Source organism: Lissotriton helveticus, chromosome 3_1 (genome assembly GCF_964261635.1).
Source record: "Lissotriton helveticus chromosome 3_1, aLisHel1.1, whole genome shotgun sequence".
Classification (NCBI taxonomy): Eukaryota; Metazoa; Chordata; class Amphibia; order Caudata; family Salamandridae; genus Lissotriton; species Lissotriton helveticus.
This window is the reverse complement of record NC_136061.1, coordinates 156643857-156668083: the sequence shown is the minus strand read 5'-3', so window position 1 is coordinate 156668083 and position 24227 is coordinate 156643857. Positions and strand designations below refer to the sequence as shown.

Below are 24227 nucleotides of genomic sequence, written 5' to 3'. Positions count from 1 at the left end.
TCTCTGGGTTTCCCTTTTCTTTTTGGATCTCAGGAACCGCAACATTATAGTGGTGTCACCGGGGCTTTAAGTGTAAGCTTTTTCAATGTTATATACAAGCAGGCGCGCAACGCCCATTGGGCTCAAAGGGCTTCATGCCCCCCTCCCCGCCCCTCCTCGTGTGTGTCAGCCCTGGCTGAGACAGCTTCTTGGGCTACACACAGCCGCACCAGAGTACTTCACAGGTCATTTTCTCTCCCTTCTATTTTTGAAATTCAGGAGCAGCAACATTTTCACCATGGATTTAAGTGGAAGCTTTTTCAATATTATATACAAGCCATGGTTGCTGCTTATTTATCTTATGCAATATATGTATGTATGCAGGAGTATCTTATGCAACTAAAAATCACTGACAAAGCCAATTGTGCTGACTTTTTGTAGGTACGATGTTACTTGTTGTATCATATATCTGGATGCAGTGACAGAAACAGTGAAATACAAAATACAAGTCGGGCGGCACACTATGCTAACAGATATTTAGCTTATATGGTTTAAGCCACGCCCCTAATTACATTGACCACGTCCCTTTGAGAGACCCCCTTTAACCCTCCCAGTTTTTTCATCCAACTTAAAGCCTTGTCTAAACCCTTTCCCACCCCCCTCCAGAACCTGCCTCCAGGAGTTCACCTGGTTGAGTAACAGATCTACAGTTCCTTGTCACCCTGGGAGGATTCTGTCGCGAGCTGCAGAATATTAATTAGCAACCAATTACTGCAAAGTGCACACGCTCTACCGCTCGCGCCTCTTTCCGCCATTACAGTATTCAATGACGCGACGCGATAACAGCACGTGCGACACCAAAACACTTCACATATAGACATCACTACAAAGTAAATACAAACAATACCATCCCAAGCGTGCACTCCCTCAAAGTGCAACGTGCAACTAGTCCAAAAATACTCTTCGGCACTTTGTACGGCTATTAAGCTGGACCTAGTGGCTAGTTGGACTAAAGCACCCACTGCAGAGATTAGGCTATGAGTTCTGGTCACAGATTGAAATACTGGAGTGTCCACCCCTCCGAGGGCGACAAAATGAGTAGCATTGAGTTGGGCAGCAATAGACACCAGTTATTTCTACACTAACACACCCTTGTAGATGTGCTTTGCAATTGCAGTTCAGTTATGAAGCGCAAAACCCCATGCAGTACAACTGAAGAAAAACAAGCCATGCCATCAGCTTTACCAGTTCACGTAAATCGAAGTAGACCTTGAAGTTGTGTTCTTCAACTTCCAACGGTGCCTGCTGGAGGCGACCTGGGCGGCTGCACACTAGTATTGCCTTAAAGTAGTACCGGCTCTGCTTCAAATGTATTAAGTCAACTTAAGCGGCATCGCCTCTGAGCCAACCCCAGCTGCAGAGAGGGTGCCTTGTGCAAGTAAACACACGGAAGTTCCTAGAGAAAAGACACAAATGTGACGCTATCACGTCCCTTCCTTCACACCGGACCAAGGGCTAGGCATTGGGTGGGGGCAAGCGAACTCCCTAACCTACCCGTGCTTTTGTATGGCTCTCCCAGATCAAGAATCCTTTTCTTACATCCTAATATGTGTCCAAGAATGGATTTAAAAAGTTTTCAATGCAATTTCCATTTACCCGATCTTTAAATACATGTGCACATACATATGTTTGCCTTAGATGTTCTTGTTGATTATAGCTATATATATATGTATTTAAATGGATGGCAAATTAAATATTAGGGTGTTTTTTGTCCAGACCCTTTCTGCTGCACAGAGCTTTGTGAGATTAAAATCCACGAACATACACATTTTTGGCGTTATCTTTCTTAAATCATTAATTCATATGAGTTAAAGATTTTATACCCCACAAAGATGTGATTTTTGTAAAACGCACACTACTGATGAAATTCAGTATTTTAAGGCTTTATCTTATCAGTGTTGCAGAGTGCAGTGGCATAGAGTGAAGTGGTGTAGAATGGAGTGGTGCAGAGTAGAGGGGAATGGCCACCCTGGAGTGATGTAGAGTGCAGTTGCGATACTGCTGTGGTGCATGGTAGAGTTGAGTAAATTGCACTGGCATAGAGTAGTGGTGCAGAGTAAAACATTGTTTTCAACTAAATATGTGTGTGTGTTTGAGTGTATGTGTATTTGGATGTGTGTGTATATTTATTTTCATTGTCTACAGGGGTAAAGAAAGAAAGGAGGTGCCTTGAGTGAGTCATGATGCCCCTCCCTTTCCACAACAATGACTGACAGGTAAAAGCAAATGATTCTTAACATATGCACATACATAAACATGGTTTTTTTTCAGCGTTGAAGTTGTAAACAGGATATTTATTTGATTTCTCAAATAATATATACCATTAATTCCAATTACAGTTGTGTGGTGTGTGTATGTATTTCGAATGTTAGTATGTTGTGGTTCCAATCATGAATCTTAACATAAATAAACAACTTTACTGTTTTTTAATTCTTAAACCTAACCATACAGTACGTTTTTCAGTGAACTTGGCGACAAACTAAATACCTAATACAAAGCATATGAGTTACAAACAGATCTACAGAGGATCTGTTCCTCCAATATGTGTCAATTTATAAATACATATAATTATTACCATTATTCAACAGGGCAGTGTAAGTCACCAAGGTCTACTTAGTGGTGTTGTTAAGTTATTGCATAACCAGCGCTCCAGGAGGCAAAATTATGCATGAAAACCTTCTCATAGTTCCTACATACGTGTATAAGTGAATGGGCTCACACACAGTCATACGTGTAAATGTATTATGTGCAATAAACCCACAATTTAACAGTGTATTTTTCAGTGATCCTGAATGTAGTGGAAATACAACTCTATGAATTAAGTGTAGCTGTATGGGACTACAGTTATAGGGCATTTCCCTTTGTTATTACCTGATTGCACACTGGAGGTTTTCAAAGGCTGCAAATAGCCTCTGACCTTTACCTAGCATATTTTCTGTCTTGTCTTCCAGTTTATTGAATCTTCTCATATCATGCATGCATTCCTCATCATATTTTACTTTGTTTTGTATAATATGGTTGGCGCATAATGTACATGCATAGCGTGCAGCTGCTGGTAAATGGTAAAACTCATTAATAAAACATTCAGTGACTAGAATGGACGTGCTCCCCACCTGAGGCTGCAGTGCAGCATAAATTATGCTCAGCAGAGTCCTAAAGCAGAGGTAAGTAATGTGCCTCAGACTAGAGTGCTCTGCAGAAAAGCTGTAAATCACATCTTGCTGATGCGAAAACAGCCCACAGCACAATAAACAATGAGCATACATCTGAATGTACGCAAGGCTCCCTGCCCAGGGCAGGAAGTGAGTGGTCTACATTAGCTAATCTGGCAAGAAAGGAAGTACAGGTAAAAGCAGCCCTGTAGACCTCAACCGGCTGCACGTGTACTCACAGTAAACCCAAGAACAATGCCACACCGAGCAATTACACATCGAATGCCACGCAACAGTTTTCCACTACGCTGAAATCGTGATTTCGACCAATTTGCGAATCTCAAGATGGCGAGAAAACATTTTGATACCCTTTATCAGCCTACCAGATTTCTTGACACATTCAAAAGTGATTGACAGGAATCTCAATTTTAAGACTTGTGATTTTATTATCCAACTCAGTATTGCTCGTTTTATCGACCTTGGAAGGATAAGAAACCTGGCTAAGGATCAGGACTTGTTGTCCTTTAGTTGACTGTAACACCAGCACACCATTACCAATAATTAATTCATGATTACTGTTATAGTGAACTTCGTTTTATGAAGTCAGCAGTGTCCTTGACTCTCTGATTTAAGGATGTGGGATGAACACGATGATGAATACTAATCTACACAAATCTTTTGAGGCACTATTTTATTGAGTGTCCAACTGTATCTGATTGAGGTGTTTCCATCTCAGTTTCCACCCACACCACACCAATTCAAATACATGAGTTAACTCCCATATTATGTCTAGCACAATAACAGACTCCTTCCTCCTTGGAGGGCTGGATTTGTTTTTTAAATACATCTTATATAAAAGGTGGACTGGAAAATGAATACACCTGCTGCTATTGAGTGTAACTCCACACTAATAATATAAGTGAGAGCTGGCTGAGCATCTTCCTCTGACTTAGAACTACCCAACAATAGCTGTGGTCCCTTCATTTCTGAGATTTCACATCTACAGATTGTACCATAGTAATACACGTGGGGTCTAGTGGAACAGTCCCACAGCTCCAGAACGAATATATGATGATACAACGAATTCCGTTGCAACGCATGCCTTTACCATGCATGCGTTACAACGGAATTCGTTTAGCACGCATAAACCTTTCACCGACTATTTGCGTGGTGACGTCATACGTCGTTAAAAGAAAACGGCATTTTTTTACCGATTTCTCTTAATCGACTCTGATGCCGACGTGACTTATGGTGAGTTGTTTTATTTGGGGGGGAGACCCCCCCCAAGCCCCCCCCCTTTTTTTTTTTACTTTTACCACATATGCCTTTACTACAAACATCGTAGTAAAGGCATGCGTGGTAAAGGCATTAGTTGTAACCACGCATGCGTTGTACTGCATGCATGGTTAAAGATTTCGTGGAATCGGCTTCGTTGTAAAAGCCGTTTCCCCTCCAGAACTAGCCTCCAGTGCAAGTGGTATCTTGTGGCTTCGCTTCCTCTGATCCAGACTTAAATACAACACTGGAGCAACAAAAACATCAAAAGGTCTGTCAACATCCACACAGAAACAGCACCAACAAAAATGGCATACTTGCCTTCTAGGACTTCTCATCTCAGTTTGACTTCTGATTTCTTAATTTTCCAGAGGATGTTGAAGACTTGTCTTTTCCCTCACTATTTGTGTTCTCTTGAGTTATGGAGTCTAACTGGTCTACGGTCTAGCGCCAGAATGTCCTTTCGGGATGATTGAGCACTCTACAAATACCATAAATACATAAATAGGACACGCAAATGAGATAAATATTCCTACCTGTTCTGCCTTCATCTTATGCATTCAACGTTACCATCTTCTCCACCTTCTCACCCCCTCGATTTACAACCTCCACCTCTTACCTAACTGGTGTGCATAGTGCTTACATTCTGTTTTTTATGTTCTCAAACTCTTTAGTTTTAAGAAACAGAGCATGACTCTTTAATGATGGTTCACATTGATGTAGATCTGATACCGACCAAAACATAGTTTCGTAAATGGAAAACATTACCCATATAAAATCTGCCTCCCTGTCGGTGCATTTTTCTTAGCCTCTAACCTTGTTACCTGCAGGTTGGGGGAACGAAGACAGGAGTTGTGCGCTACGTTGGCGAGACAGATTTCGCCAAGGGGGAATGGTGCGGAGTGGAGCTTGACGAGCCTCTTGGGAAGAACGATGGAGCAGTGGCTGGGACAAGGTAATATATACCCTGTTTTAGAATAATTCATCAATATTCCAAAGATTTAGTTGCCTGTACCCTTATGCTACCTTCTGGCTGCCCCGATGGACAGTGACCTAAACCAAGGAAACACTAGACATATAAACTGTTAAAATTACTTCACCTCATTGTTGTTCTGCTGCATCTGTAAGTCTCATTGCATTTTGTCATTCGACGACTTTGTGCAGTCAGTCCTTTTGTGAACCCTCACCACATCCACAGAGTAATCAGCATTTTATTATTTAGAAGCTGTTGTCAAATTCATTTGTGTCAGGTTATGTTATGTTGAAATCTTATCATTATTTTATGATATTTATCTCCTTCGAGTCTCATAACGAGCTCAGCTCGTCATGAGCCACGGTGCTCGTGTGCTCATGACGACCTGAGCTCGTGATGACCGTTAGAACGCTCGCATGCTGGGCAAAATCCCCTGCTGTGCGAGCGTTCTAAAGGAACGGGTGTGGTCATGACGCTCTCAGCTCGTCATGCGCACACGACCGCCGTGGCTCATGACGAGCCGAGCTCGTCATGAGCACGGGGGCGCAGTGCGCGCCCCCTAGCACAGCAGGGGAATTTGCCCAGCTGCGAAGGGGTTAAACAGTGTGAACCCTTTAGGGTATCCTGGTCGCATAGAAATGTAACAACATGCTTGTAGTATCCGAAATATTTGTATGTTAAGTAGATTACATGATAAGGGCACCGAGAAAAACTTGCTTTAACACTAATATGAAATGATGGGTGGTCATTTATGGACAGAGAAAGGGAGGATGTTCCAGTATATTGCATCTTCATAAGAGAAGGGCTGACCTCCTAGACTGACCTCCTATTCGTGACTTCTTGAAGGACACACTCATTTCAAACTCCTCACACATGCATTCAAGCCACTATAACAACTGAAGCCCCATCTACCTGGACAGTCACATCTCCTTTTACATACCACCCAGACCCCTCCACTCTGTTCTTGAATTCTGCAAAAAGCTGAAGACCTGGCTTTTCATTTAACCAACCTAGCATAAGCAGGGCTAGGCACACACACCTGCTCACCGCCAGGATACACTGGCGGGTGATAGTGCACTTTATAAATACACATTACATAACATCAGCAAAGAGAAGATGATGGGCGAATATGGCTTGAAACATAATTGGAAATACCAGAGCCTGAGCTTATGAAAGGCAGAGTAGACAAGCACAAGACTGCTCATTATTGTATGTTTGGATGAAAGAGTGTGTCCTGGTGCTTTGTGTGCTTCAGGGGAGGCGTCTGGCACGAGTCACCTCATAATTTAGAGCACTTTTTTAAAGAACAACCTGTAATGTTCCCAGCCCAATACTAGTTGTCAGAGGCATGAACAGCATGTGCATCTACAGGTCTCCTTTTGTAAAGTGCTTTGCAGCTACAGTCGACGCAAGGTGCAAGGTGAACAGGAGAGTCCAATCGGTGAAAGGAGTGTCTCCAGCCCTATATTCTTCCATCGCTACTGCTTTCGGAGTGAAGTGTGGTTCACTGCTCTCTGGAACACTTCAGTCCTCTGGTCTTTACTGAAGCAGATATAGTTTGATTATACCCTGAGACTTGGGTTCAGCGAGTTATTGAGTCTGGGGAACATCCTTTAAAACGCGGATGTTACCCCGCACTACAGTTACGACGCGTCTTTTACAACGCAAGTCGTAACCACGACTTGCGCTGGAGGGCGCTCAAGGACAAGGAATAGTAGATTTACTATTCCAACACCTTCCCTACTGTACGTAGGCTGGTGTTGGAATAGTAAATGTAACTATTCTAAGTCCAGCACCCCTACAGCGCAAGTCGTGGTAATGACTTGCGTTGTAAAAAATGCGTTGTAACGGTAAGTGTGGTAATACCACGCGTTGCACCATCATACATCCCACACGTCTGGGTCCCTGCACCTTGGAGTCCCAGAGAAGGTCTTCCAAGTGAGTTCCTTTTGGCAGTATTTCATAAGATGATGTTTGCTAGAGAGTCAGGCCGGTGAGTCAGGTCTTCGTTGCCCGGAGAGTCAGTCGCCCAGTTCATGCAGGCCTCAAAGTCTCCTACTACAGTAAGCCTTTTCATGATACAAAGTAGGTAAACCCTTATTGTTGTGTCGAGTGGGATCTGGTCTAGGTATTTCCGGGCTGTTTTTATGTGCTTGCTCAAGTGCATCTTGACCGCTTGGTTTTGATGCCTTTTCATTCTAGTGATGAGTTGCCTGATGAGCCCAGTGGAAATAAGGTTCAATGGTTCAAGTGAGTCATTCTCATCAGATGATAACTGTGCTTCGTTCCTTTATACCATACATCTGCATATTCTAATGGGCATCTAAATACTTACATTTTATCTAATCTAATGGTAATGTCCTGTTTAATAGCAATTGCCCACCTCACGCATCATAACAGAGCGAGATCTTTCCCATAAATTCTTCACTTACTTCGATGAACCACATGGACCTTCTGTAGCATCAATGTTATATTTGGGATGCTATTTTTCTTATTCTTTATCTTTTTTTTGTTATTGAACTCCGTTTTCTACAGTATCAACTCTGCTTTAATATACTCGCCTTTTTTACATTGACGAGGTTCGCCGATGACCTGAGAGCTTTAGCCAATAGTATGAACCAAGAACTTTGTGTTTGTGCTTCCACCAAAGAATCCAGTATTCCCTCTTTATCCATCAGTTCTAATCTTTGAAGGTATCAGGCATGGTTAGAACCTATATCTCATACCATTCATCTGTCATATATACAAGGAGCTAAAAATTGAGGGCACTTTTAAAAATAATTTCGCATAGTAAACAAAGATGCTGTTTGGAATGGTAATGATTATGCTGTGTATTCTGTCTAAAAAGGACACAACATGAGTCCAATGATGATGTGAGGAAATTAAGAGTGTACTACTGGTGTGATTTATGGTTTGTTACAGTAAGTAAGTAAGTATTGGACTTGTACAGCGTAAACTAAGCCCAAGGGCGTCAAGGCGCTAATGCAACTAAAAGGAGGCAGCGGAGTAGACAACACACTCATACTTGAAGTATGTGAGAAAAGCCAGGTTTTTAAGCTCCTACCCTGAAAATCCATCCCTAAATAGGCAGAACTCCCATCCCGCCAAATTTACTGCACCTCCACTTGATTTAGCGGGCGGTAACTACTAGCCTTCCGAAAGCGCCGCCTCCTTTGATTTTCATGTCAGAAATCCGTGATTTTGCAGCCCATGTCCCGCAGACGATGGCGGTTCTATTAAAGATCGACATTCTCATATATATTTTTTTCTGTTTGAAACCACCTGGAAAAGCCAAATGACTAAACAGGGAAAACACAACGACATTTCCCGAACATTGGCACCATTGCCAATTTACTCAGCAGAAGTAAACTCCTGGTTTGCTGCCCACATCTTGGCACCCCATCTAGCATTAATTTATTATGATGTAAACAATTTCAGCTAGAAGTGTTCTGCCACAGAGCAGGTGGTTAATATAAAAATACAGTAAACAATCAAGGTAAATATTTACCTTGTATTTAGCACCACAAGGGTCTCTTTTGATCACACATGACGGAGGGAGAGTTGCATGTTACTGCTGCTTGAACTTAAAAACTCTGTCTTAGAGCTGTGCAAAAGGTTGTGCAGTATCCCTGTCTTTGAAGCTTTGTGGAGGAAGGAAGTTTATGGACTTGACACAACTTCGACTAAAGGAGAAATGTTCTCCCCCAAACATTTTTGATTCATGCATAAACTTAGTCTTCGTGTCTTTAATAAAATACACATTTCTGCCCATCAGGCTGTGAAAATTCTACATTTGTCAGCTAAAACGTTTAGGGAGGAGAATCCCCCATAAATATTTCTTTTGATGGAAGAATTAGGTCACTAAAAGTCGGAAATATTGTTTTTTTCTGCTGTCAAATCTTGCTGTAAGCTGTTTAAAAAAAAAAACAGAATTTACACCTCATTTCTGTCATAGATACCATACTTTAACTTGTCCTATGTGCCGGTAAGTAACGGCTCTGGTTCTATGGTGCATGAGGAGCAGTTAGGATGTGTTGGAGATGTGGTCTTAGTGTAGGGAGTGTTACGTGGTAACCCCATCAGGTCACTCCCTATGGTCAGAGGCCTCTCATAACTCCATCTTATGCTCCCAGAGATTCTCCTACCTCTTCTTACAATGGTAAACTGGCTCCTTTCGGAGGCAGGTCCTGGGAAGAAGCCTGACTTAGAATACATGGCCAGGAAAGACCTGGGCCCAGAGGAAGGTATAGGGGGGGGGCAGGTTCTACACTCAGCATCATCTCCGGATCCTCTGACACGCCTCTCAGGCATTATCAGCCAGATGCGGAAGAGATGTGGGACCTTTTCCAGCATCACTAGGGAGACGAATCAGGTTTCCCTTTGGAAAGTAGAGATTTCCCTGAGCCACAGAGGATCCCTTTGGACATCAGCATGGACTCCGTTTGTTGGCTCAGGGGTCTCCCTTTCTCCTGCTCCATAGGCATCTCTCGGGGATGGTACAGGGACCCACTGCGCTTACCACTCCAATTCACATCCAATGTTCATCCCCGACACTGACTGCCGGACCAGCTTACACTATTAAATAACACAGCAGGCCTGCAGCCAGCCATTTGGGCCACCCCAAGGCACAGCTTTGATTCTTACAAATCAGTATTGGACGCTATATTAGGGAAAGCATTATCGTTGCCCAACTCAGAGTCAACAGTTTTGTCAGCACAGTGTGCGTTTCCCAGGGTGAGCAGAGGAGGCTCCAATATTGTGTTTTTACAAAATGACAGTTTAAACAGATGTTTGAGCATGATTCAGCCCCTGCTCTGGGATGGAATGCATGCTGTTCTTTTGGCTTCAGAGGCGGTGCACAGGCAATGCAGACTGTATTTGAAAGATGTCATCTGCAACCAAAAATTCCAAACTGATGTGCACAACATCTGTTCACAGCTGCACTGGGTCCCAAAAAATTTGTGAATAGTGGGCTGGTTTGCTTTCTGGAAGCGAGAATCCACTGTATGTACTTTCAGCAGTGGGCTATACAACCGTCTGCGGGTCGCAGAGGGTGTTGTTACCTTTGACAGTGGCCTCCACTGCTCCACGGCGGGGCTTTCCAGAGGGCTGTGGCTGTCTGCGCGCCTTCCTGTTGTCCCAGATGCCATGAATGGCACTAATCCCTCGGACTGAGAATGTGCCTTCGCAGCCCTTTCTCGCTGCCAGCCTGTGCCCCTGCCAGCTGGATCCCACAAAATGTCTGCGCCTAGAAACAGACGCATTAGCCATGTTAGTCCGTCCCAGGCCACGTTTAGGAGTGATTTACGGAAAAGCGGCCACACGGCTTGTCAGTGCGGGTGAAAATAAAATATATTACGCAGGGAATTACTGAGTTTTGACCTCATATAGCCTCCTATTTGCAGCTGAGAGCCTGAGACAAGGTGTGATAACTACAGAAAGTAGTGGTTTCTGTTCATGCAACAAGAGCAATGCCAGGAGTACCCATGGGCGTCCGCTGGGGGGAAGGATGGGGGGGGGTCAAGGAGGGGCGCTTGCCCCCCCCTTCCCCCGGAGCGCCCCTCCCTGCCCCCCCCCTGCAGATGCCCATGACCACAACCTCTGTTTCGTGTGTTAAATTTCCAGTTGGTTGACTGGTAAAGTGCAACAGTATTTACGTCTGTGAACGATATGACTGCAAAACGCGACCAATCAAACTGGTGCGTTTCTTGGCTTTTTTAAGGTACCATGTCTTTAATTGACATTGTTGTTCTGCAGCCGCCCTTTTGTTGGAGCGGGGGCAGGAGGTCTGCGTCTCTTTGAGGTGAACGGATTAGTTCAGCTGGTACCTGAGGTGGGCGGTGCCACTGTAAGACTCAACATCCTTGGACCTGTGATGTGCCGCCGCTGCGGGAGCCGCATCTGCCACACATTTACGGTGCCGGGCTTCCGCATAAGGGAGCTGGCCATTATTGTATCCCTAAACGTGCGCACGTTGTCAGTTTTACATTGACTACACGTAGAGGGACTCTAGGTTTCTTATCGAAAAAATAGCTAACATTTGGACCTATAAATTAATTGAATGTGTATAAAATTTAGCAATGCCTGGGGAATTCTAGTAAATGGAGCACCCATTGGCGAATCACTAGCGTGTGTGATTGCTGCATTATTTTTTACTGACTTTGACGTGCTTTAACTTTGGATAAAAGTTATCATGAATTCTAGCGCCTAAAAGCCAATATTGGTAAATATGTGCTCTACAAATAATCCCTACCATACAATGTGCATACAGTACATTTAACACGTTCGCTGCGGGTGTCGGACAACGGCCGTCGCAAGCACTACCTCGGCAGTGCTGCGCACGTCTGGTGGCCGACACGGCCCGCCCGTTTTTTAGAACGTTCCGCACTGGTGCGGAACGTTCGAAGCAGTTAAGGGATTAATCTGGTGCTTTAATCATAAGCTGTTTTAAAGTTTTCTGATAAAAATCGAATTGGTGCTGAAGACCGCCTTGATTGGTGTTGGATCAAGGATCTGGAAGTCTGCACACCTAGAAGACAGAGATAAAGCAGCTTGTCAGAAAGTTTTGCGTTTTTCCTACAGGCGGTGTTTGTTGGCCTGAAGCAGGGTCAGTCACATGTCCTGGATTCCTGGCATTTTAATTGAGTCTATCCCAGTTCTTCTGATCAGTGAGACTCCGCATCAGGTGGAAAATACCTGCCTTTCCCAGATGCCAGTCTGATTTTTAATAAGATACCTGGCAGCCTCATACCGTTTCGCTGTGAGTGAGATTAAATCCAACTGTACTCAGAATGCAGGAACCTGCAGGGGTCACCCTCTCCAAGAGTGCCTTTTCCTCTTAAAGAAAAGAACAGCCTATAGTTGCTGTAAAAATACAAAATGGCGGGGAATGTATGGTAAAGTTAGTGTCTGTCAGTCACTGCCTTAGTTTGCTGCTCATCTTTTTATTCACTCTCAGGTGTGCATTGATGGGAGATTTATATATTTATAGTGTTCTGGCGTGTGGTGCTTGCATCAGTAATTGCCTTTTGTTAAAGGTGTAAGTTGTACTTCCAGGTTTCGGCGGCAGTCATCTGTCTCGGTCCTTTGTTGTTTTCATGACACCACTGGTTTCTTCGGTGGCTGCTGCTTGTTCACGATGGGTTAGGTTCTTGGCTCTAGTGAAAGACGCCCTTTGGCTGCTTTGTTGTGCTAATAAGTGTGTGTTTCTTCATTTTACAACACTAGGCTTCCCACGGAGCGTCTGCCTCTTGCTCTGGTGTTGCATTTGTCCTCAGACTGCTCCCCTCCCCTTCTCACCTCTCAAAGAGCCAGTTCCCCCTTTGACCCTCTACCTGCCACCCATCTTCTCCCCCGCCTCTCCTACCGGTTCACACCTTGGTGCTTTCACACTTAACGTCACCTCCAGCTCGTATTTTCAGAGAGGGCCCTGGGCTCCCTATCACCGACATGAGGAGGAGGAAGAGAGATGGGGGACAGAGAAAGACTTGGTGGGTTCGGGGAGATGGATACGTTGGGGGGTGAGAGTGAACGAAGAGGGGGGAGAAAGAGAGAGAGAAGCAGTGGGGAAAGAGAGACCGAGAAGTATGGAGGAAGGAAGATGAGAGCGCAAGTGGAGGGGGGTGGTCTGGGTGAGGGAGCGCAGCTTCAGAGAAGTGAGACCTGTGTCCTAACTCCGCCAGTGAAGACAGTGGGTCCAAAGGAGAAAGAACCAGGCCAGACAGAGTAGGTCCAGGCAGTGTGCACGGAGGCAGGCTCGGTGGGTCCGGAAGAGGGACAGGGAAGGCAGAACAGCTCCAGAGAATGGTGAGCAGAACCGGACCGGGGTGAGCAGACCTGGACCAGCAGATCCTCCTGTGCAGGGAGATGGCGTGATACACAATCAGAATGTAGTGCTCAGCTTTTGGAGTGCCAGGGGGTAACTTTAGGGTTCAGGGTGGGTTAGGGATTGGGGTGCCAGGGGGATAATTTTAGGGTTCAGGGTGAGTATGGGTTTTAGGGTACCAGGGGGGTAATTTTAGGGTTCAGGGTGGGTATGGGTTTTGGGGTGCAAGGGGGGAAATTTAAGCGTTCAGGGCGGGTATAGGTTTTGGGGTGCCAGGGAGACAATTTTAGGGGTCAGGGTGGGCTTGGGTTTTGGGGTCCTAGGGGCGTAATTTTAGGGTTCAGGGCAGGTATGAGTTTTGGGGGGGCAGGGGTAATTTTAGGGTTCAGCATGGGTATGTGTTTTGGGGTGCTAGGGAGTAATTTTAGGGACCAGGGCAGGTATGGATTTTGGGGTGCCACAAAAGAAAGAGATGGCTGTGGCACAACAACCCTATGGTGTATGAGATCATATGCAGCCTGCTTCCTGCCCCCCCCCCATGGCTACTCCTGTGCCCCAGTGTTTCTTGTGCCCCACCTGGCACACGTCATGTTGGAGGATGGTGATGACGTTAACATTTTGCCCCCCCCCCCCTGGAAAAATGTCTGCGGACGCCCATGGGAGTACCAATGGGCACACACCACCCCTGGCTTTGCTCTTGCAGCATGAAAAGAATTGCTGTCGTTTCTTTAGTTGCTGTTACTGACATTCAATCATTTTTTGGAAGTCATTAAACAAAGCTCTTGTGTGTCTGACGTCACCTTGACTTTTTGCTATGTGTTTTTAATAGTACTGTGAAATATCCTGTTATTAGCACTCTCGCTTTTGACATGAGACACAGTAAGATAAAGTGATTTGCTCAGTGTCATACAAGATAGAAGTAAGGTGGACAACTCACCCGTATTTTGTCTTTAGTGGGCCAGCCACTGGGCCGGCAGACCTGTCACCTCCAAGCCCCTGCCATTCTGTCTCAGCTTATACAGAGTTTGCAGCGAGGACTGTAGGGATTTTTAGCCAATAATGCCCTCTGTTCCATGGCAGAGGCAGTTTTGGTAAAAACAAACTATGGCAGTAGTCTGCCTTGTTGCGTGGTGGACCGGTCAGCGCTTTTTTGTTTTCCAGTGACAAAATCCCCAAAGCAGTGTTTTCTGAAAAGCATCTACCATGGCATCAGAATTTCCACCCTCAATAGAGCAGCCATTCGTAACACGGGCCGGGAATGCAAAGCCGGACCCTATGGGGCCCGGGGCAAATGCCGTCCGGAGGCGGGAAGCTCTCCCCGCCCCCTTTGCATCAGGGCTAGGAAAGAGGTGACCAGGATTGGTCCCCCTAGGGTGAGCATGCCCCCCCCACCTCCAATCAGGGGGCGAGCAAGTTAGGGCAGGGGGGATAAAGAGGGCCAGCAGGCCACAAGGAATCACAACCACCTCCTCGCGAAGGAGAGAGAACACGCCTAGCAGAAGTAATTGTTTCAGAAATCATAGTGCTGAAGGCCTGGCGGGGGCAGTGGACTTGGGGGTGGTGGAGAAATCCAGACGGAAACTCAATATCACCATGGCAAACGTTTGTAGTGCCAATGGTTGGGGTGTCGTTAGACACTGTTTCATAAAATTGAGGTCCCCAGGTTATCACCTGGAGGACGGGGTACACCTTACTGGGGTAGGAATGGACATGTTCCTACTGAACATTGTAGGGGTGCTGGAACAGATGGGGTTCAACTGAGAGAGAAAGTGGAGGCCGGGGTAGGGGGGAGCTCACTCCAGTCGGAAAACCGTAGGTAGCGTGGCAGAACAAACACAAGGAAGGTAGTAAAAAGAGAGAACTTACTAAAAGGTAGATGGAAGGCTCTCACAGTGTCCTTGGGATGCTGCACGGCAGGGGCACTGAGGGAGCCAATGGGCAGCATGCTGCCATAGAAAGAGTAGATGTGATGCTCCTGCAGGACCCTTGGGATGCCTCACGGCAGGGGTACTGAGGGAGAAAGATGCAAGGATTCAGCCTCAGGAAAGATAGAGTAGATGCCCAAGTAAGGTCCCTGGGAAACCACATGGCAGAGATCCCTAGAAGCAGGGTGAGCCCATGGAAGGGTACAGGGTGAACAGGACAGCACTTGCAGCTCAGGCAGGTCCAGGCGGACACCCTCCAAGTCGGTAGCAAGTTGAAGCCTAGAGCCGTAAATAAGAGGCCTAGACAGGGTGTTCATCCGCTGCTTGGAAATTGAGGAGGCTGGGTCCATACTGCGAGCAAAAAAAGGGGGAAGACCAGTAAATGTAAATATGTAGCATTGACATTAAATGTACAGTTGATATGACCATGAATGTCGCATAAACATGTGATTTTGAATAAACTGCGAACTTTTAGGCACCAAAAGCACATTGTCAGTGGTGATTTAAGGTTTATCAGGAACGCAGTTTGGTTGGAAACGAGCTAGAAAGTGGGGTGGGGTGGTGATTCGCCACCTGGAGGGGGTTAAACGTCATGTGAGATATCCACAGTCAAGCAGGAAAGCGAGTGCTTCCCCAAACTCTCAGTGAGGTGAGGGAACTGGGAGCTGGGTGGATATGGAATCCAGTTATTAGGGCGAGCCTAGCGCAGCACGCATGCGTTGCTCTATGGGAGGCTTCTTGTGAGCACTCCAAACTTCCCCGAAACGTCTCCGTGTGCTTCTGACAACTCCCACACATTCTATTGGTTTTGCATGTGGCTTTCAATAATGAAAGCACGCAAATGGCCAAAGGCGGGTGCATGTCCCACCTCTTCTCTAAATGTTCACTCCCACGGCATTTGGGTCTCGGAAGCGAACAGCAGCGTGCAGGGTGGCAGCTGCATTCCTCACTCATCGTGGCTCATGTTACTAATTAAACACAGCACGTCGCTTTCACTTTCGCAGCCGCGCTTGTTTTTTTTAACATCAACTGTGGTTTCAGACTCCTCCCGCCTTTCAACACAGCATGGTGAAGTGACTTTATTTACATCGCGGGGCCTTCAGATCCCTCCCACCACACATCATGGCAAAGCGCATTTATTTATTTAATATCACCGGTGCTTTCAGACCCCTCCCGCCTCCCAACATAGCCTGGTAAAGTGCCTTTATTTATTTAACATCACCAGCACTTTCAGACCCTCCTGCCTCCCAACACAGCATGGCGAAGTGCCTTTATTTATTTAATATTACCGTTGCGTTCACTTTGGCCCCGTCTGCTGAGAGAGGCTAGATGTTAAGTCTGAGTCTATGGTAAATTTTAGAAATATGGTGGGGCAAATACACATGTTTGGTGTGGGTTATGTAATGGCAGGCTATTATGTTCAACTGTTTGCTGATTGCTGGCGGACTGGACTGAGGTCTTGTGGAGGGCTACTCGATGATTTTTTGGGGCTAGAGGGAGGGAAAAGTCTTGGACTTATTTCAAACCATAAGTTGCCCACTTTCGTTCATTTGATTTGTACTCTTCTTGATGTATTCTACTGCAATAATCAAAATAAATATTTTGGTATAGCTTTTAATTTTGAGCTTCTGTTTCTGTGTGCTGCAAATATGTATTTTATATTACCCAATTTTGGACCCCATTTTCCCGAACTCTTACGGACATAAGGCTAAACCTGGCTCCAGCCTAAAATCTCATACTAATTGCCCCCTATCTGGGAAACAGCTGAAACCCACACACTGCAGTACCTCCAGCTATTAATGTCTGCTAACCCTCCTAGACTTCTCTCTGTCATGCAAATTCCAGTAAGATAGCTCAGCGGGTTAATGTGGCTACTGCAGATACGCGCACGCCAAACTACAGCTTATTAAGGTAAGTAATAATCCTAGTTGTTATTGAAACACAGTAAATAAATAGCAATCATGTCATTAAGTCATTCTGCCTCTCTGATATGAATTGCTTTCAGGTCTTTACAAGTGTGTTAATGACTTACGTATTACGACCAAAGAGTGCGGTCACGTGGATAATGATGCAAGCACTGGCAAACCTCTGCTCAAAAAGTGTCATTTTGTGAAATGTATTTCTAATTTCATGAAAAATATTCAGCCGTTTTGCATACTCATAGGGAATCGTAAAAAAACATGTTTTCTCTTTAACCCTCCTGGCAAGTTTTGCCCATAGTTCACAAAACTGCAGATACTCTGCTGGATTGTACAGGAGCATGGACAAGTGAAGTGTGTGACCAGTAGTCATAATTTCAAGGTCTTTAATCCACAATGTTTGAGGTCCTGTTCCAAGCTCAGGAACCTCCGTGAAATATTTCAAACCTGCTGCACACAGATTTGTTGAGTTCCACCTGCACCTAGAACCCAGTGTTTCTTATTTAATGTAAAATCTCACTGCATAAAAACCATTGGACGATGTACACTTTTTTTCTTTAAATAATAACTTTACTGCAACAAAAATAAAGGAAAAAACATTGTCATTTAAAAATCCAGTAGCTTACTTCCACAAATGCGAGACCTATTACATTGCAAATGCTTGTTTTTGGCAGATGCCACCTTATTGGACAGCTCTTAATTGCATCTTTAATTACTTGACTTAATCTGCTCTGTCTTGTGATTACGTCTTCTCCTTTGTACAAGAGTGGCACTGGATATGTACCTCTGGCATATAATATTTGCACATCACGTGCTCAACATCACGCGTTTATTTTTATTTTTATTTTATGTAGTTTATAGAGCGCACAGCTACCCCCGAAGGGGTGTCCCGGCGCTAAAAACCTGAGCCTCTAAAGGGGAAAGGGAGCAAAGAGCAAGGAGAAGCAGTAGGGTGACTCAAAGTGCGGAAAAGAGCCAAGTTTTGAGTTTGGCTCGGAAGATGGATTCGGAGGGACAGAATCTCAACTCGATTGGTAGGGAGTTCCACAATTTAGCGGCAATGACACTGAACCCTCTGCCACCCATTCTAGATAATCTAAAACGGGGAGAGATCAGGAGGCGGAGGTCATTGGATCTCAGGGATCTGGTGGAGCGGGATATCGAGACACGTTTTTTCAGGTAGTTGGGCCCGCGGTCGTTGACGGCTCGATAGGTGAGGGTAAGGACCTTGAACTGGATGCGGCTGGCCACTGGGAGCCAGTGGAGTTCCTTACGATACGCAGAAACAGATTGGCGGTAGGGGATGTTACCAATCAGTCTGGCTGCAGCATTCTGGACAATCTGCAGCCGGCCTACCAGATACTGGGGGGCACCAGCATAGAGGCTGTTAGCATAGTCCAAGTGGGACGTGATGAGGGCTTGGGTAACTGTACGGCGGGAATCCAGGGGGAGATAAGGAAGAATTTTTCTGATCATGCGCAACTTCAGGAAGCAAGCAGAAGTCACTTTATTAATCTGAGTTTTGCATGATAGGGAGTCATCAAACTGGAAACCCAGATTCCGGGCCGAGTGAACGGGAGATGGGGCGGGATCAAGTGCCGTGGGCCACCACCAAGTAGGGGGGATGGAGGCTTTTTGATTGAAAAACAGTACCTCCGTTTTATCTGCATTCAGTCTGAGGTGATTAGCGGTCATCCAGACACTGATGTTGTTGAGGCACTGGCGGAAGTTGGCGAATGCGGAGTCCGAGCGTTCTGATAACATGCAGGTGCACTTACAGGTCGATAATGACTCTCAACAAGGTAAGGTTAGGTCTCTGCCCACTGAAGGTCAACAACAATAGTGGACGGATTGAAGTTATAATAGTAGATGAGGAAGAGGTCAAATCGCTCATTGGGTTGAAGAACCTGTTAGGTTTGGTGTAGTATTTATAAAGTGCTACGGACACCCCAACCGGGTTCTTGGCTCTTTGTCACTAAAATAAGCATACCAATAACCTATGCTAAACACAACCTGTGCGTCGGCAGCAAAGACACAGGTTTTTTAGGATTTTCTGAAATGATTAGTCAGGAGTACAGGCTGAAAGGGGTTGGGGTTCAAGAAAATGAGGGTGTGTGTTCTATTTTATATACATTGTTGTGATATGTGGAGGCAGAATTAAAAATGGTAAATTGATACTTACCCTTATATTCTTGCCTTCAAATTCATAGTGGTAGCCGAGAGTCTTGATTTACTATTTTTGTAGGTCAATGTGTAAAACTCATTATTTTGGTGTACAACATGTGGGGCCTTTCACCTAGATGGAACACCTACTCTTTCATTTTATCTTGAGTCATAGAACAACAAGTTTAACTGTATGGTCCCAGGGCCAAGTACTAACAGGAACATAACAGCAAATCATATCCTTCAGAAACACGGAGGAGAGGCCAAACATGCACACATTACATAAGCAATTACTGGAAGCGAATGCAGGGCTTGGAACAGGGCTGCAACATGGTTAAATATTTTAGCCCTCCAAATAAGAGGGCCAGAAATATGGGACCAGTTATAACTGATGTGCAAGGTACCTGGGAATACCGTAGTAGTGAAAACCGAAAACAGTGGTTGTGGTTGGTAAAGCTAAGAGGTCACCACTGTGAATTTGGTGAGGTATGGTCAGGTTGGTGTCTAGCATTATCCCCAGATCCCTTATCATCTTCACAGTGCTTAATTTAAGCCTGTGATGTCCGGTGCTTGGCACCCGCATTTAATTGCCAACACCGGCACTTATGACAGTCTGCCACATGGTGGCGCTGTTTGTTTTATTTAGAGATGAGCACAACAAAAGTTGTTTACTAATTCAATATAAATTAAAAATGACTAATCCCTGCCACCCAAGCCACGCGATAGCTTTGGGGGCCTAGAATAGTCTGAAGGGCCACACTTAAAGGAGTATTTTTGGTAGGGAAAGCGAGCTCTGGGGCGATCAGTGGTGGCCAGCTGATCTGGGCCCTGTTCCCACTCCAGTGGCTGAAGTCAGGAATCTTGGGGTGTGGTTGGATGATAAACTTTCATTCATTACCCACACTAAACGGGTTGCCGGTACATGTCTCGGTGCCTTGCGTTGTCTGCGTCCTATTTTTAAGTTTTTTGATGCTGTCACGAGACAGATTATTGTCCAGGCTACGGTCCTGGCTAGATTAGACTATGCTAGCTCCCTGCTCATAGGCGCTAATCAGGCAGAATTAGTTTGCCTACAGCGGGTGCAAAATGCGGCTTCTAGGATGTTGGTTGGCCTTCCAAAGTTTGTTTCCGCACGCCGCACTATCCAGGACCTCCACTGGCTGCCTGTTGGGCAAAGAATTAAATTCAAAACTCTCTGCCTAACTTTCAAAATCCTGAAGCTAGCTTCCCCCCCTATTCTGTCTCAACTAATCTGTCATTACGTGCCTTCTAGAGTCCTTCGATCATCAGGGACAAACCTTGCTGTAGTGCCACGTTTTAGAAAAGCAAGGATGGGCGGACGCTCTTTCTCTGTGATGGCGGCAGCTCTCTGGAACTCTCTGCCTGCCTCTCTTCGCGCTATCCCTGATTTGCTTCCGTTCAGAAAGGCCTTGAAGACCTTCTTATTCTCAACTGTTTAGTCCTTCTGTCCGGTCTTATTAATTTCCGTGTTGTGTTTTTTACCATTCCTAAGCGCCGGGACGCCTCTTGGCTGCGGCATCTGTGCGCTTTATAAAATAAAATAACATAACATAACATGATGTCCGTAGGTGTGTTTGTACTGTCACCGGCAGCGCAGGCCGGGGCAATGGGTGGTGCAAGCAGCAGAGGCCTCCTGACAACAGCCCTTGCACTTATTGTTTGACTAATTAAGCACTGCAGTCTTCACCAGAGTGGGACAAGTTCTGTAGTTCTAGGTGCGAAAGGTGCAGCTCCACAGCTGGGTCCTGCCACCAACAACCATTACTTTAGTCTTAACCCCGCACCCAAGATTTGACCAGGAGAGAAAGATAAAATGATAATAAACCTAGTTTATTTTCATTTTACTGTTCAATTTTTGCCACTGTTGGTGGTGTTGTGGGGGGAGGGGCAATGCTTCTTCGCCATACTGGAGGAGCCGCCGCTGCTATTCACCCACAAGCAAGTGAGGCGCAAACCTTATAAACCCGGCCATTCTATAAGCTCTGATGAGACTCTACAAGTGCGGAGAGATGGACAGGAATAAATAATTATGTATTAAACCGTCTTATAAGGGCTCTGAGGTCCACCCAAGAGATGTTATAGCCCAGTCCAATGAAATGGATGGAGTTAAGGTACCAAAGAAAGTATTGGAGACCGAGAATCAAGGAATTATCTAAGAGGGGTGAAACTGGGCTGGCATTTAACCCTAGCCCACTTCTGGACCCTAAGAAGCCCAAACAGGGAAGACACTAAAGGAAGTCGATCTTCAACTCTTGCTGGCTGTCCTGGAGGGAAAGCAGACTAGGAATGCAGATGTGCACTGCTTAAGACCAGGTTTTGTATAGTAAAACTTTTCTAGAGTCACATGCTGTGCATTATTCTGCCATCTAGTGGTTAGGTCGGTATTTTTTTTTTACATGCGTGTCGTTGCACTCCATTTGGTGTTATGTCCTTTCCTTTGTACTGGCAGACGGAAGCCCCTGTATGTGGCCGCCATCTTAAGATAATTTTTTATGGTGTTGGGCCTGGAAGCTAAACAAAGGAGTTCCGCTTTTTAGTCTGTAAGCAAAACTGAGGATTTGGGAGGATCAGAGAGTTTGATCAATGGATCGCTGAAGGTAAGATTAAATGACTGAGCAGGAGTAATGAAAACATGAAAGGATACCGAAAACTTGAGGTAAAATGCCAAAGTGATAGTTTTTCACCCAAAAAACACAGCTGGAGAGTCATAAACACAGCTGGAGAGATGACTCTATCGGAGAAGGTGCCACCAGGTATTCATGGCCATCGAGGGCGATGGAGAACACTCCCTTTAGATTTTGTCCAAGATGCCATCACATGTTTGCACAAAAGGATTCCTACATGATTCCTGCAACCTGTGCCTACCAAAGGACTGTAGAGCCGACCGCTGAAAAAAAATCATTGACCAAGTGAGGCTGCAAGTAGTGAGGATGGTATCAAAAAATACCAGTAGATAACACACATGCAGAAAGGCTGAGATAGTAGCATGTTTATAATATGCACATTAGACCTTGGCATTGATCAGGCAGACCACTTTGGTTATTTGTAGAGGGGTATTAGGGATCAACCTCTTTGGTCCTGAAGAAAATCCTAGGGGAAGGCTTTGAAACATGTAGACCAGGGAGGAAACAGCACATTATAGCACACATTCCTCCCTTCCTCTTTTTACTAATACCAGCTACAGGAAGTAATAAAATATAGTTTCCACACAGCCAGGTATTTTTTAACTCACTTCATTGTTTCTGACCCTTCCACTCTCACACCACCACATACAATCACGTTACTAACAAGTGCTCCCACGTCTACGTTGGTCGCTGCACGCCCCATCCCGCAGCGGGAAGAACCGACGATGAAGCATGCCACCAAGGGACATTTTGGTGGGTGAGGGTTATTTTAACAAACTATATTGTTTTCCTATACATCCTTAGGAAAAACTATTGTTTGCTAACACTCACTTTAGAACAATTACTGGAAGGCCAGCATTTTCTATGACTGAAGGGTGGACTTTCTTTGTTTTTTCTCAAATCAGCCATATACACAGCACATACATTGAGAAGGCAGATGTGCATGGGGACAGTATTAAGGAGGCATGCCTGTCTCTGAGTCTCATGTCAGAAATATAGGCCTCAGTCATAAATATGCCCCTCAAAGTGGACCACCTGTTTGGCCCTACAGTGGATATGGCCCTGCACACATACAAAAGAACACTGAAACAGCAAAGTCAATGGGAGCCTTGGAATTCCCTAGGTCTTTTAGGAGAGCACTGCAATAACTAGAAGTCCATCGAACACAAGCTTTTTCCAGCCGACCACCTCCCAAACATCCTTCACTCAACCAAGCAGCCAACATAGTGCAGTACACCACAGCAGCTCTTTCAGTGCAGAATAAGGGAATGAGGATATACCCTGAAAGCCAAATACTCCATAGCAAAGTGACTCAGTCAAGCTGCAACTACAGCACAAAACACCAGTGGGGGACAGAATAAGGGGATACCTCCACAAAAGGGGGAGCGGGCAATCATCTCAGATTAATGTATAGTGAATGTTATAGAATACAGATATTGTATCAAATTGCCCAAAAACCACCAACAGAGCACCAAGATCAAAGAATCACACCAGGGAGGGATTATCTAGCCTGCAGCAAGAAGTAAGAGCACTTTTGTTAAAACAAGCCATTGAATAGGCTCATAAACGAGTGATCAACCAAGGGGTATTCTCGGGGTACTTTCTGTTACCAAAACCGGGATCAGTCCCTATAATCAGTATTAGCCTTTGCGCTGCTAAAGGGATACATTAAGACGCAGTATTTAAAGATGACTACGCTACAAGAGGTCATATGGCTTCTAAAGAAAGGGGACTACATGGCCACCATAGACTTCAAGGCTGCCTCCCTGCACATACAGACAATGTACTTTATCAGTTCAAGGTATTACCCTATGGGGTAAATCAACACTCAGGGTCTCCACAAAGTGTATAGTAGTAGTAGCTGCACATTAGGAATGTCCATCCTATCCCTGTCTGGATGACTGGTTAGAAATATGCGAACTAGCAAGCCGAATGCCAGAAGAACATTCAGACGGTGATAAAATCCACAAGCTGGGGGTTCTCCATCAATAGAAAACATTCATTGTTAGGCCTGGAGCAAGAGAAAGTGTTCCTTAGCACAACACTAAACTTGAACGAGGCAAAGGCGCTCCCAGTTCCTAAGAGAGCCCTAGCATTGAACAAGCAAACATCCCTGTACCAGAAGGGGCAGTCTCAGACAGTGAGAACAGTACTGAAATTAATGGGCATGCTGGCGCCCTGTTTAGCGCTCATTTAACATCCCAGATTACACATGAGCCCGATCCAAGAATTGTTACAGAACGAATGATCGCAGGCCACCAGGAATGGGTAGGATCTAATGGTTGTTACGCAGGCAGTAAGGAAAGAAATA

General features: G+C 45.3%; 1 protein-coding gene across 3 annotated transcripts in view; it reads left to right on the top strand.

The window, feature by feature from the left end:
- CLIP2 (CAP-Gly domain containing linker protein 2) overlaps nucleotides 1-24227 on the top strand; it is a 575836-nt gene that overhangs the window by 282768 nt on the left and 268841 nt on the right. For all 3 annotated transcript variants that reach the window (XM_078679434.1, XM_078679436.1, XM_078679435.1), the window contains one exon: nucleotides 5297-5421. In XM_078679434.1, coding sequence (XP_078535560.1) covers nucleotides 5297-5421 — 125 coding nt within the window. The remainder of the gene's footprint in view (nucleotides 1-5296; nucleotides 5422-24227) is intronic.